This window comes from Bos taurus, chromosome 10 (genome assembly GCF_002263795.3).
Source record: "Bos taurus isolate L1 Dominette 01449 registration number 42190680 breed Hereford chromosome 10, ARS-UCD2.0, whole genome shotgun sequence".
Taxonomy (NCBI): domain Eukaryota; kingdom Metazoa; phylum Chordata; class Mammalia; order Artiodactyla; family Bovidae; genus Bos; species Bos taurus.
The window spans coordinates 85,414,025-85,427,283 of record NC_037337.1 but is presented as its reverse complement, the minus strand read 5'-3'; the positions used below and the strand labels follow the sequence as shown (position 1 = coordinate 85,427,283).

At 39.9% G+C, this 13,259-nt stretch overlaps 1 protein-coding gene across 4 annotated transcripts in view; it reads right to left on the bottom strand.

Annotated features, from left to right (window-relative positions):
• The window catches only part of BBOF1 (basal body orientation factor 1), a 48,509-nt gene that overhangs the window by 5,846 nt on the left and 29,404 nt on the right, over positions 1-13,259 (bottom strand). For all 4 annotated transcript variants that reach the window (XR_009496243.1, XM_024998139.2, XM_024998137.2 and 1 more), the window contains exons 9-11: positions 12,804-12,905; positions 701-775; positions 426-540 (exon numbers count right to left, since the gene is read on the bottom strand). Coding sequence is in view for 3 of the 4 variants with exons in the window: in XM_024998139.2 (XP_024853907.1) it covers positions 426-540; positions 701-775; positions 12,804-12,905 (292 nt within the window). In the remaining variant the exon portion in view is untranslated. The remainder of the gene's footprint in view (positions 1-425; positions 541-700; positions 776-12,803; positions 12,906-13,259) is intronic.

Genomic DNA, 13,259 nt, shown 5'->3' with positions numbered 1-13,259 from the left:
GGCCGCGTCCAACTTGTAGCGACCCCATGGACTGCAGCCTACCAGGCTCCTCCATCCATGAGATTCTCCAGGCAAGAGCACTGGAGTGGCTTGCCATTGCCTTCTCCAGGTCATTATGTTTATTCTTACATAAATGATAGTACATATTTTAGCTGGGCTGTATATTTCAAAAGGCAATTTATAGGTTTTCCACACTAAAAGCACAAATATGCATTTGTATTCAATATATGCTTTCCTTAATATGGACATTGATATTAAAATGTCCACAATCCAAAAAAAAAGTCCACAATCTCATACTAATGTTATTACTCATTTCACTGATCCCTGAGAACTGACTAGTAGAGAAAAGAACTGTGACTTAGAAGAAGCTGCATGAGGAAGAGGAACAGTTACGTGTATTGTTTGGTTAAATTACAGCTCCTTACTGTGTCAGACTCTTGTGATCCTTTCTGAATATTGCGTATCAACAGTTCACCAGTAGAATTTAAGATTGGTACTTGCTGGGTGATGAACGTTTGATCTTGAAGCTTATTTTCATCCCTACAATAATGACAGTGAGACTTGTCAACAACTGTACACACATGGAACTTGGTTCAAAAAAATAGACTTATGTTATTCTCACTCAATTCTTGTATGTATAAGATGTCCACAACCACCACTGCGATCAGGCTCACATTCATTGACTGTCAAGAGAGCTTACCCAGACTCCTTTGTTGTTTCATCGTCGGGAACAACATAGTCTGGAACTGGAGGTCTAGAGCTCTGGCTGTATTTCCTGTAGTGGGGATATGTTAACAATGAGGCAGCGTCGTCACATGCCATGTATTTCAACTACACTTTTAAAACTGCTAAAGGAAAATGTTTCAATTGGATGGGTTTCTAATTTTCAAAAATGCTATTATACACACACAGAGGCAAGTATATTAGGCAAGTTAATTAAAACTTACATTCTCCTAAAGTTGAGACACTGACTTTAAGAAATGGAAATACTTATGAAGATAATCATGATATTCATACAACAGATAATAATTGTGATGGGCAAGGTTGAACCAGAGTACTGACCAAAAGGAAGCCCAAAAAATTCCCTTCCCACAAAAAGAATCTCAAAACACAAGAAAGTTACCCAATGGAGATAGACCCAGTATGAAAATTTTTCCTAATACTTTGGGAAATCTAGTTTAAGAACAGGAAAATAGGCCCTCTCACCTTCTGAGATGGCCCACATTCTATCTATTGATTCTCTGAGTATTCTGTTTCTCCCTGAATGAATCTGCTTTATTTTTGGACTATTTAATATGGCCAGATTTTGAATGGGGTTATGCTGCTTTCATATGCATCTAATTTAAGACAAGTTTTAGGAGTGGGGGGTGTCTTTATTTGCTTGCAAAGCAACCTACTAAAACTGTTTGTAACTCTGTGGAGCCCACTTTCAAATTAGGATGATGTTGATTTCCAGTTCATCACTGAAAATACTACTTGTATTTCTTCTGTCTAGAATGCTTTTTCTACCTCCCTTTTGTTCCTGTTTCCCTTTAGAGATCAGCTCAAGTTTTTACTTCCTCAGAGACTTTTTCTGATCTCAATTAGGTCAGACTCCCCTAATCTAGGCTCTCTTACCACTAAATACCACTCCTTTGAACCTATGTCAGAGTGGTATTTTTCTTTGTGTGATGACATGAACAATATTTTTCTTCCCACGTAGATCATAAACTCCCTGAAATCAAGCATATGTCTTTATTTGCTTAACACTATATCCTCAATAAATTGTCGTTTAGTCGCTCAGTCGTGTTCGATTCTTTTTCGACCCCATGGACCATAGCTGCCAAACTCTTGTGGGATTTCCCAGGCATTAATACTGGAGTGGGTTGCCATTTCCTTCTCCAATATATATGGCATTCAATATATATTATGGTAAATGAATTGATGGATTAAATAAAAATTTAAATAGCTCCATAAATGTTTATGGAAATGTTTCTATATTTTTCATATGGAAAGTATGGTTTTCCATATTTTTCATTTGCCTTTCATACCACCTTCATTTCTTTTTTTGTCTGTTTATGTTGCTTTATTACAACAAAAACAAAATATTATCTGTATTATTTTGGCAATAAATGGCAAAAAGATTCACATTTCCATAGCCCTACTAGGTGTTTTTTTTTTTTTTTAATTTTATTGTATTTTTAAATTTTACAATATTAGTTTTGCCAAATATCGAAATGAATCCGCCACAGGTATACCCGTGTTCCCCATCCTGAACCCTGCTCCCTCCTCCCCCCCTACCCTCCCTCTGGGTCGTCCCAGTGCACCAGCCCCAAGCATCCAGTACCGTGCATCGAACCTGGACTGGCGACTCGTTTCATACATGATATTATACATATTTCAATGATATTCTGCCAAATCTCCCCACCCTCTCCCTCTCCCACAGAGTCCATAAGACTGATCTATACATCAGTGTCTCTTTTGCTGTCTCGTACACAGGGTTATTGTTACCATCTTTCTAAATTCTATATATGCGTTAGTATACTGTATTGGTGTTTTTCTTTCTGGCTTACTTCACTCTGTATAATAGGTTCCAGTTTCATCCATCTCATTAGAACTGATTCAAATGTATTCTTTTTAATGGCTGAGTAATACTCCATTGTGTATATGTACCACAGCTTTTTTATCCATTCATCTGCTTATGGGCATCTAGGTTGCTTCCATGTCCTGGCTATTATAAACAGTGCTGCGATGAACATTGGGGTACACGTGTCTCTTTCCCTTCTGGTTTCCTCAGTGTGTATGCCCAGCAGTGGGATTGCTGGATCATAAGGCAGTTCTATTTTCAGTTTTTTAAGGAATCTCCACACTGTTCTCCATAGTGGCTGTACTAGTTTGCATTCCCACCAACAGTGTAAGAGAGTTCCCTTTTCTCCACACCCTCTCCAGCATTTATTGCTTGTAGACTTTTGGATCGCAGCCATTCTGACTGGCGTGAAACGGTACCTCATAGTGGTTTTGATTTGCATTTCTCTGATAATGAGTGATGTTGAGCATCTTTTCATGTGCTTGTTAGCCATCTGTATGTCCTCTTTGGAGAAATGTCTATTTAGTTCTTTGACCCATTTTTTGATTGGGTCATTTATTTTTCTGGAGTTGAGCTGTAGGAGTTGCTTGTATATTTTTGAGATTAGTTGTTTGTCCGTTGCTTCATTTGCTATTATTTTCTCCCATTCTGAAGGCTGCCTTTTCACCTTGCTAATAGTTTCCTTTGTTGTGCAGAAGCTTTTAAGTTTAATTAGGTCCCATTTGTTTATTTTTGCTTTTATTTCCAATATTCTGGGAGGTGGGTCATAGAGGATCCTGCTGTGATGTATGTCGGAGAGTGTTTTGCCTATGTTCTCCTCTAGGAGTTTTATAGTTTCTGGTCTTATGTTTAGATCTTTAATCCATTTTGAGTTTATTTTTGTGTAAGGTGTTAAAAAGTGTTATAGTTTCATTCTTTTACAAGTGGTTGACCAGTTTTCCCAGCACCACTTGTTAAAGAGATTGTCTTTAATCCATTGTATATTCTTGCCTCCTTTGTCAAAGATAAGGTGTCCATATGTGCGTGGATTTATCTCTGGGCTTTCTCTTTTGTTCCATTGATCAATATTTCTGTCTTTGTGCCAGTACCATACTGTCTTGATAACTGTGGCTTTGTAATAGAGCCTGAAGTCAGGTAGGTTGATTCCACCAGTTCCATTCTTCTTTCTCAAGATAGCTTTGGCTATTCGAGGTTTTTTTATTTCCATACAAATTGTGAAATTATTTGTTCTAGCTCTGTGAAGAATACCATTGGTAGCTTGATAGGGATTGCATTGAATCTATAAATTGCTTTGGGTAGTATACTCATTTTCACTATATTGATTCTTCCAATCCATGAACATGGTATATTTCTCCATCTATTAGTGTCTTCTTTGATTTCTTTCACCAGTGTTTTATAGTTTTCTATGTATAGGTCTTTAGTTTCTTTAGGTAGATATATTCCTAAGTATTTTATTCTTTCTGTTGCAATGGTGAATGGAATTGTTTCCTTAATTTCTCTTTCTGTTTTCTCATTATTAGTGTATAGGAATGCAAGGGATTTTTGTGTGTTGATTTTATATCCTGCAACTTTACTATAATCATTGATTAGTTCTAGTAATTTTCTGGTGGAGTCTTTAGGGTTTTCTATGTAGAGGATCATGTCATCTGCAAACAGTGAGAGTTTTACTTCTTCTTTTCCAATTTGGATTCCTTTTATTTCTTTTTCTGCTCTGATTGCTGTGGCCAAAACTTCCAAAACTATGTTGAATAGTAGTGGTGAAAGTGGGCACCCTTGTCTTGTTCCTGACTTTAGAGGAAATGCTTTCAATTTTTCACCATTGAGGATAATGTTTGCTGTGGGTTTGTCATATATAGCTTTTATTATGTTGAGGTATGTTCCTTCTATTCCTGCTTTCTGGAGAGTTCTTGTCATAAATGGATGTTGAATTTTGTCAAAGGCTTTCTCTGCATCTATTGAGATAATCATATGGTTTTTGTTTTTCAATTTGTTAATGTGGTGTATAACATTGATTGATTTGCGGATATTGAAGAATCCTTGCATCCCTGGGATAAAGCCCACTTGGTCATGGTGTATGATCTTTTTAATGTGTTGTTGGATTCTGGTTGCTAGAATTTTAAGGATTTTTGCATCTATGTTCATCAGTGATATTGGCCTGTAGTTTTCTTTTTTTGTGGCATCTTTGTCAGGTTTTGGTATTAGGGTGATGGTGGCCTCATAGAATGAGTTTGGAAGTTTACCTTCCTCTGCAATTTTCTGGAAGAGTTTGAGCAGGATAGGTGTTAGCTCTTCTCTAAATTTTTGGTAGAATTCAGCTGTGAAGCCATCTGGACCTGAGCTTTTGTTTGCTGGAAGATTTTTGATTACAGTTTCAATTTCCATGCTTGTGATGGGTCTGTTAAGATTTTCTATTTCTTCCTGGTCCAGCTTTGGAAAGTTGTACTTTTCTAAGAATTTGTCCATTTCTTCCACGTTGTCCATTTTATTGGCATATAATTGTTGATAGTAGTCTCTTATGATCCTTTGTATTTCTGTGTTGTCTGTTGTGATCTCTCCATTTTCATTTCTAATTTTATTGATTTGATTTTTCTCCCTTTGTTTCTTGATGAGTCTGGCTAATGGTTTGTCAATTTTATTTATCCTTTCAAAGAACCAGCTTTTGGCTTTGTTGATTTTTGCTATGGTCTCTTTTGTTTCTTTTGCATTTATTTCTGCCCTAATTTTTAAGATTTCTTTCCTTCTACTAACCCTGGGGTTCTTCATTTCTTCCTTTTCTAGTTGCTTTAGGTGTAGGGTTAGGTTATTTATTTGACTTTTTTCTTGTTTCTTTAGGTATGCCTGTATTGCTATGAACTTTCCCCTTAGGACTGCTTTTAAAGTGTCCCACAGGTTTTGAGTTGTTGTGTTTTCATTTTCATTAGTTTCTATGCAAATCTTGATTTCTTTTTTGATTTCTTCTGTGATTTGTTGGTTATTCAGCAGGGTGTTGTTCAGCCTCCATATGTTGGAATTTTTAATAGTTTTTCTCCTGTAATTGAGATCTAATCTTACTGCATTGTGGTCAGAAAAGATGCTTGGAATGATTTCTATTTTTTTGAATTTACCAAGGCTAGATTTATGGCCCAGGATGTGATCTATCCTGGAGAAGGTTCCATGTGTGCTTGAGAAAAAGGTGTAATTCATTGTTTTGGGATGAAATGTCCTATAGATATCAATTAGGTCTAACTGGTCTATTGTATCGTTTAACGTTTGTGTTTCCTTGTTAATTTTCTGTTTAGTTGATCTATCCATAGGTGTGAGTGGGGTATTAAAGTCTCCCACTAGTATTGTGTTATTGTTAATTTCTCCTTTCATACTTGTTAGCATTTGTCTTACATATTGCGGCGCTCCCGTGTTGGGTGCATATATATTTATAATTGTTATATCTTCTTCTTGGATTGATCCTTTGATCATTAGGTAGTGACCATCTTTATCTCTTTTCACAGCCTTTGTTTTAAAGTCTATTTTATCTGATATAAGTATTGGTACTCCTGCTTTCTTTTGGTCCCTATTTGCATGGAAAATCTTTTTCCAGCCCTTCACTTTCAGTCTGTATGTGTCCCCTGTTTTGAGGTGGGTCTCTTGTAGACAACATATGTAGGGGTCTTGTTTTTGTATCCATTCAGCCAGTCTTTGTCTTTTGGTTGGGGCATTCAACCCATTTACATTTAAGGTAATTACTGATAAGTATGATCCCGTTGCCATTTACTTTATTGTTTTGGGTTCGAGTTTATACACTGTTTTTGTGTTTCCTGTCTAGAGAATATCCTTTAGTATTTGTTGGAGAGCTGGTTTGGTGGTGCTGAATTCTCTCAACTTTTGCTTGTCTGAGAAGCTTTTGATTTCTCCTTCATATTTGAATGAGATCCTTGCTGGGTACAATAATCTGGGCTGTAGGTTATTTTCTTTCATCACTTTAAGTATGTCTTGCCATTCCCTCCTGGCTTGAAGAGTTTCTATTGAAAGATCAGCTGTTATCCTAATGGGAATTCCCTTGTGTGTTATTTGTTGTTTTTCCCTTGCTGCTTTTAATATTTGTTCTTTGTGTTTGATCTTTGTTAATTTGATTAATACGTGTCTTGGGGTGTTTCGCCTTGGGTTTATCCTGTTTGGGACTCTCTGGGTTTCTTGGACTTGGGTGATTATTTCCTTCCCCATTTTAGGGAAGTTTGCAACTATTATCTCCTCAGGTATTTTCTCATGGTCTTTCTTTTTGTCTTCTTCTTCTGAGACCCCTATGATTCGAATGTTGTAGCGTTTAATATTGTCCTGGAGGTCTCTGAGATTGTCCTCATTTCTTTTAATTCGTTTTTCTTTTATCCTCTCTGATTCATTTATTTCTACCATTCTATCTTCTAATTCACTAATCCTATCTTCTGCCTCTGTTATTCTACTATTTGTTGCCTCCAGAGTGTTTTTAATTTCATTTATTGCATTATTCATTTTATATTGACTCTCTTTTATTTCTTCTAGGTCCTTGTTAAACCTTTCTTGCCTCTTCTCGATCTTAGTCTCCAAGCTATTTATCTGTGATTCCATTTTGATTTCAAGATTTTGGATCAATTTCACTATCATTATTCGGAATTCTTTATCAGGTAGATTCCCTATCTCTTCCTCTTTAGTTTGGTTTGGTGGGCTTTTATCCTGTTCCTTTATCTGCTGGGTATTCCTCTGTCTCTTCATCTTGTTTAAATTGCTGAGTTTGGGGTATCCTTTCTGTATTCTGGCAGTTTGTGGAGTTCTCTTTATTGTGGTGTTTCCTCGCTCTGTGTGGGTTTGTACAGGTGGCTTGTCAAGGTTTCTTGGTTAGGGAAGCTTGTGTCGGTGTTCTGGTGAGTGGAGCTGTATTTCTTCTCTCTGGAGTGCAATGAAATGTCCAGTAATGAGTTATGGGATGTCTATGGTTTTCGGGTGACTTTGGGCTGCCTGTATCTTGGAGCTCAGGGCTGTGTTCCTTGCTGCTGGAGAATTTGCTTGGTATGTCTTGCCCTGAAACTTGTTTTGCTTGTTCAGTCGCACTGAGGGGAGGTAGGGAGGGATGCTGCAAATAACACTGGCGTGTGCTCGCAGTGCCTCAGTCACACTGGGTCTGCCCCCAGTTCATGGCGCGTGTAGCCTCTCTGCCCACGCTGCTCAGGCTCTAGGTTGCTCTGCCGCGAACCATCCGCGGCCCGCCCTGGGCTGCCTGTACTTCCCAGGTCCAAGCCGCTCAGGTTCAGGCACTCGGGTAGTCCTCAGAGGCGCAGACTCTCAGTTGGGCCTGCGTTTTGTGCCCTTCCCAGATCCGAGCAGCTCAGGTGATAAGGTGTTTTGCGCGCCCGATTGCTGTGACTTATCGCCTCCCCGCTGCTCGGTTATCTAGTTGTGTACCGGCACATCTTCTCAGGCAGATGTTGACCGTCCAGACCTCCAAGAAGTTTTAGTTAGCAAAGAAGCCTGCTTACAGTTTTATAGATAATGTCTCTCTGGGGCTGCGATTGTCCCTTCCGGCTCTGGCTGCCTATCACCGGAAGGGGATGGTCTGCCGCCGGCTATCTCTGTTCAGTCCTTTATTCCGTGCGCGGGCCTGGCGGTGTCATAGGTTAGGGCTGGCTTTTCGCGTGGTAGATATCCCACAGTCTGGTTTGCTAGCCCAAATTATTTCGCTCAGATAGTGCTCGGGGTATTCAGGCCAGATTCTTGCTTTGCAGCCCGCGCCGCGCCTCCCTGCCCAGCCCCCGCTTGCTAATGGCGTATGCAGGCGTCTGCGCTGCTTCTCCGCTGGGGAAGTTACCGTAGGGCTCGCAATGTGCGGGTTTTAATTATTTATTTTTCCTCCCTGTTATGTTGCCCTATGTGCTTCCAAGGCTCGGCGCAGATTCGGCAGTGAGAAGGTTTCCTGGTGTTTGGAAACTTTTCTCTTTTTAAGACTCCCTTCCCGGGACGGAACTCCGTCCCTCCCTCTTTTGTCCCTTTTTTTGTCTTTTATATTTTTCCCTACCTCCTTTCGAAGACTTGGGTTGCTTTTCTGGGTGCCTGATGTCCTCTGCCGGCTTTCAGAAGTTGTTTTGTGGAATTTACTCGGCGTTTAAATGTTCTTTTGATGAATTTGTGGGGGAGAAAGTGTTCTCCCCGTCCTACTCCTCCGCCATCTTAGCTCCTCCTCTCACCACCTTCATTTCTTAAGCAAAAAATCTTTTTTTAATTCATTTTTTAATTTAGGCTGTGTTGGTCTTCATCGGTGTGCTGTGTGGGCTTTCTCTAGTTGTGGCAAGTGGAGGTTACTCTCTAGTTGCAGTAGGCAGGCCTCTCATTGCAGTGGCTTCTCTTACTGTGGAGCACGGGCTCTAGGGCACAGCAGCTTTGGTAGTTGGGGCACGTGGACTCAGCAGTTGCAGTTCCCAGGCTCTAGAGCACAGGCTAGTTGTGGTGCACGGGCTTAGTTGCGCCAAGACATGTGGGATCTTCCTGGCTGAGACACCAAGGAAGCCCTCTTAAGCTAAAAATCTTAAACATTTTTTTTTCTCTATATTCCTTATATTCTTAATCACCACGATCTGCTTCTCCTTCCGTAGTGTGTCTGTTTCTTTTCTTTATTCCAGCTGCCTCCACTCTTGCTTAAATCCCTCACCACACATGCCCAGAGCTGTGCAGCAGCTTCTGCCCATCCCAGTTCTATGTATGTCCTTCAATCTGCCATACATGTCACTGTGTTAGGTTAAGGTCAGCTCTGAGAACAATGATGTAAACCCTTCCAGTAGGAGCATCTAAAAGTATGGCCTATTGTTCTTTGTATTCCTCCAAGGCAGACAAGAAAACTATGCTGCATTACTCCAGAATCTATATTACAAAGTTCAGAATTTTCTGCATGGTTTTTAAGGTTCATCATAATTCAACCCATAGATTAAACTTTATTTCTAATTACTAATTACTTTTACAAATAGCTGTGAAAAGAAGAGAAGTGAAAAGCAAAGGAGAAAAGGAAAGATATACCCATTTGAATGCAGAGTTCCAAATAGCAAGGAGAGATAAGAAAGCCTTCCTCAGTGATCAGTGCAAAGAAACAGGAAAACAATAGGATGGGAAAGACTAGCGACCTTCAAGAAAATTAGAGATACCAAGGGAACATTTCATCCAAAGATGGGCTCAATAAGGACAGAAATGGTATGGACCTAACAGAAGCAGAAGATATTAAGAAGAGGTGGCAAGAAAACACAGAAGAACTGTACAAAAAAGATCTTCATGACCCAGATAATCACGATGGCGTGATCACTTACCTAGAGCCAGACATCCTGGAATGTGAAGTCAAGTGGGCCGTAGGAAGCATCACTATGAACAAAGCTAGTGGAGGTGATGGAATTCCAGTTGAGCTATTTCAAATCCTGAAGGATGATGCTGTGAAAGTGCTGCACTCAATATGCCAGCAAATTTGGAAAACTCAGCAGTGGCCACAGGACTGGAAAAGTTCAGTTTTCATTCCAATCCCAAAGAAAGGCAATGACAAAGAATGCTCAAACTACCCCACAATTGCACTCATCTCACATGCTAGTAAAGTAATGCTCAAAATTCTCCAAGCCAGGCTTCAGCAATACATGAACCATGAACTTCTAGATGTTCAAGCTGGTTTTAGAAAAGGCAGAGGAACCAGAGATCAAATTGCCAGCATTCACTGGATCATCGAAAAAGCAAGAGAGTTCCAGAAAAACATCTATGTCTGCTTTATTGACTATGCCAAAGCCTTTGACTGTGTGGATCACAACAAACTGTGGAAAATTCTGAAAGAGATGGGAATACCAGACCACCTGACCTGCCTCTTGAGAAATCTGTATGCAGGTCAGGAAGCAACAGTTAGGACTGGACATGGAACAACAGACTGGTTCCAAATAGGAAAAGGAGTACGTCAAGGCTGTATATTGTCACCCTGCTTATTTAACTTATATGCAGAGTACATCATGAGAAATGCTGGGCTGAAAGAAGCACAAGCTGGAATCAAGATTGCCGGGAGAAATATCAATAACCTCAGATATGCAGATGATACCACCCTTATGGCAGAAAGTGAAGAGGAACTCAAAAGCCTCTTGATGAAAGTGAAAGAGGAGAGTGAAAAAGTTGGCTTAAAGCTCAACATTCAGAAAACTAAGATCATGGCATCCCATCCCATCACTGCATGGCAAATGGATGGGGAAACAGTGGAAATAGTGTCAGACTTTATTTTTCTGGGCTCCAAAATCACTGCAGATGGTGACTGCAGTCATGAAATTAAGACGCTTACTCCTTGGAAGGAAAGTTATGACCAACCTAGACAGCATATTAAAAAGCAGAGACATTACTTTGCCAACAAAGGTCCATCTAGTCAAGGCTAGGGTTTTTCCAGTAGTCATGTATGGATGTGAGAGTTGGACTATAAAGAAAGCTGAGTGCCAAACAATTGATGCTTTTGAACTGTGATGCTGGAGAAGACTCTTGAGAGTCCCTTGGACTGCAAGGAGATCCAACCAGTCCATGCTAAAGGAGATCAGTCCTGGGTGTTCACTGGAAGGACTGATGTTGAAGCTGAAACTCCAATACTTTTGTCACCTGATGCAAAGAGTGGACTAATTTGAAAAGACCTTGATGCTGAGAAAGATTGAAGGCAGGAGGAGAAGGGGATGACAGTGGATGAGATGGTTGCATGGCATCACCGACTCAATGGACATGAGTTTGAGCAAGCTCCAGGAATTGGTGATGGACAGGAAGGCCTGGCATGCTGTGGTCCATGGGATTGCAAATAGTTGGACATGACTGAGTGACTGAACTGAATTACTCTTTATCATCACCAAATTTCCTCAAGCCAGGAAATTTCTCCTTAGTGTTGCCTAAATACCCTCCAGACAAAGGTCCGTATAGTCAAGGCTATGGTTTTTCCAGTAGTCATGTATGGAGGTGACAGTTGGATCATAAAGAAAGCTGAGCACTGAAGAATTGATGCTTTTGAACTGTAGTGTTGGAGAAGACTCTTGAGAGTCCCTTGGACTGCAAGGGGATCCAACCAGTCCATCCTAAAGGAAGTCAGCCCTGAATATTCATTGGAAGGACTGATGTTGAAGCTGAAGCTCCAATACTTTGGCCACATGATGTGAACAACTGACTCATTGGAAAAGACCCTGATGCTGGAAAAGATTGAAAGCAGGAGAAGAAGGGGATGACAGAGGATGAGATGGTTGGATGGCATCACCAACTCAATGGACATGAGTTTGAGCAAACTCTGGGAGTTGGTGATGGACAGGGAGGCCTGGCATGCTGCAGTCCATGGGATCACAAAGAATCAGACTGAGCTACTGAACTGAAATACCCTCCACCCAGTCTTCCCTCTGGGCTTTTTCTCATGGTGTCTACAAATTCCTAGCCTGATGTACCCTCCTCACTCTCTCTACCCTCCTCACTCTTTACCACTATCCTATAAGGCACCCACAAATTTGCCCTCTCAGTCTTCCCTGACTACTCCAGCCCACTGACAAATTGCCTGCACTCCAATTACACTTTATTGTGCCACCTAATTTTCCTTGTTACGCTTGGTTTTGTTTGGGAAATCAAACTGTAAGCTCTTGAAATCAAAGGCAATGTCCTTTAATTCTTTTGAATCCCTACAGTACCATGGTGCCAAGCATTTAACAATCACTTGATAAGTGGTTGATTTATTTTAGCGACTTTATAGTTCATTACCAGGGTTACAGTCACTGATAAAACATGGTGAAGAAAGAGTAAAACTAATCATTAAAAATAATTATTTGGAGTAACTGTGGTTTTCTGTTTTCCTTTCTAGGTCTTTTTTTTTTTTTTTTTTTTTAATATTAAAGAGTCCCATGGTTACTATTCAGCTTTGTAATCATTTACTTATCTTTGCAGACCAATAGAATCTTAACAATTGCTATGCTTCTCTTTAGTTACCACTCATTCAGCTGAGCAATGTTATACCTTCTTAGGAAGCATTAGCTTAAACACCTAAGATTAATCAGTTTTTCTCTCCCCTTTAATTCTAATTCCTCTTTCATTTTGGTGTTCACTTATACATCTCCCATTCTTTATCTCTGGGAATTGCAGTAGCTATGCAATATGACCTTGTTTTATTTTCTGCTTGTTTCCCATTCTCTTAATTCTAAATAAGAATATATTCACTGTTTCTATATGGTTTCTAGGTTTGATAGAAAACTAGTATTTCACTACTGAAATAGGGAGTTACCTAGGAACAAAGCCATTCATTTTTGCAAAGAGCAGTCTCAAGACTTTCTCCTTCTGCTCCCAGGTCAAATCTCCAATATCCACATTTCCTTGAATATCTGTCCTAAAGAATTTCAAAGAAAAAAATGGAAAAAAGTATGATCAAAGGAAGCATCTCTTTTTAAAAAATATATAAAATATGTAAACATGAAAAAAGAACATTTCCAAATCATAACTGAATATTACGATGTTTCCAAATGTAATGACTACAAAGCAAACTATGTCTCGGAGGAGGCGATGGCACCCCACTCCAGTACTCCTGCCTGGAAACTCCCATGGACAGAGGAGCCTGGTAGGCTGCAGTCCATGGGGTCTCGAACAGTCGGACACAACTGAGCGACTTCACTTTCACTTTTCACTTTTCACTTTCATGCATTGGAGAAGGAAATGGCAACCCACTCCAGTATTCTTGCCTGGA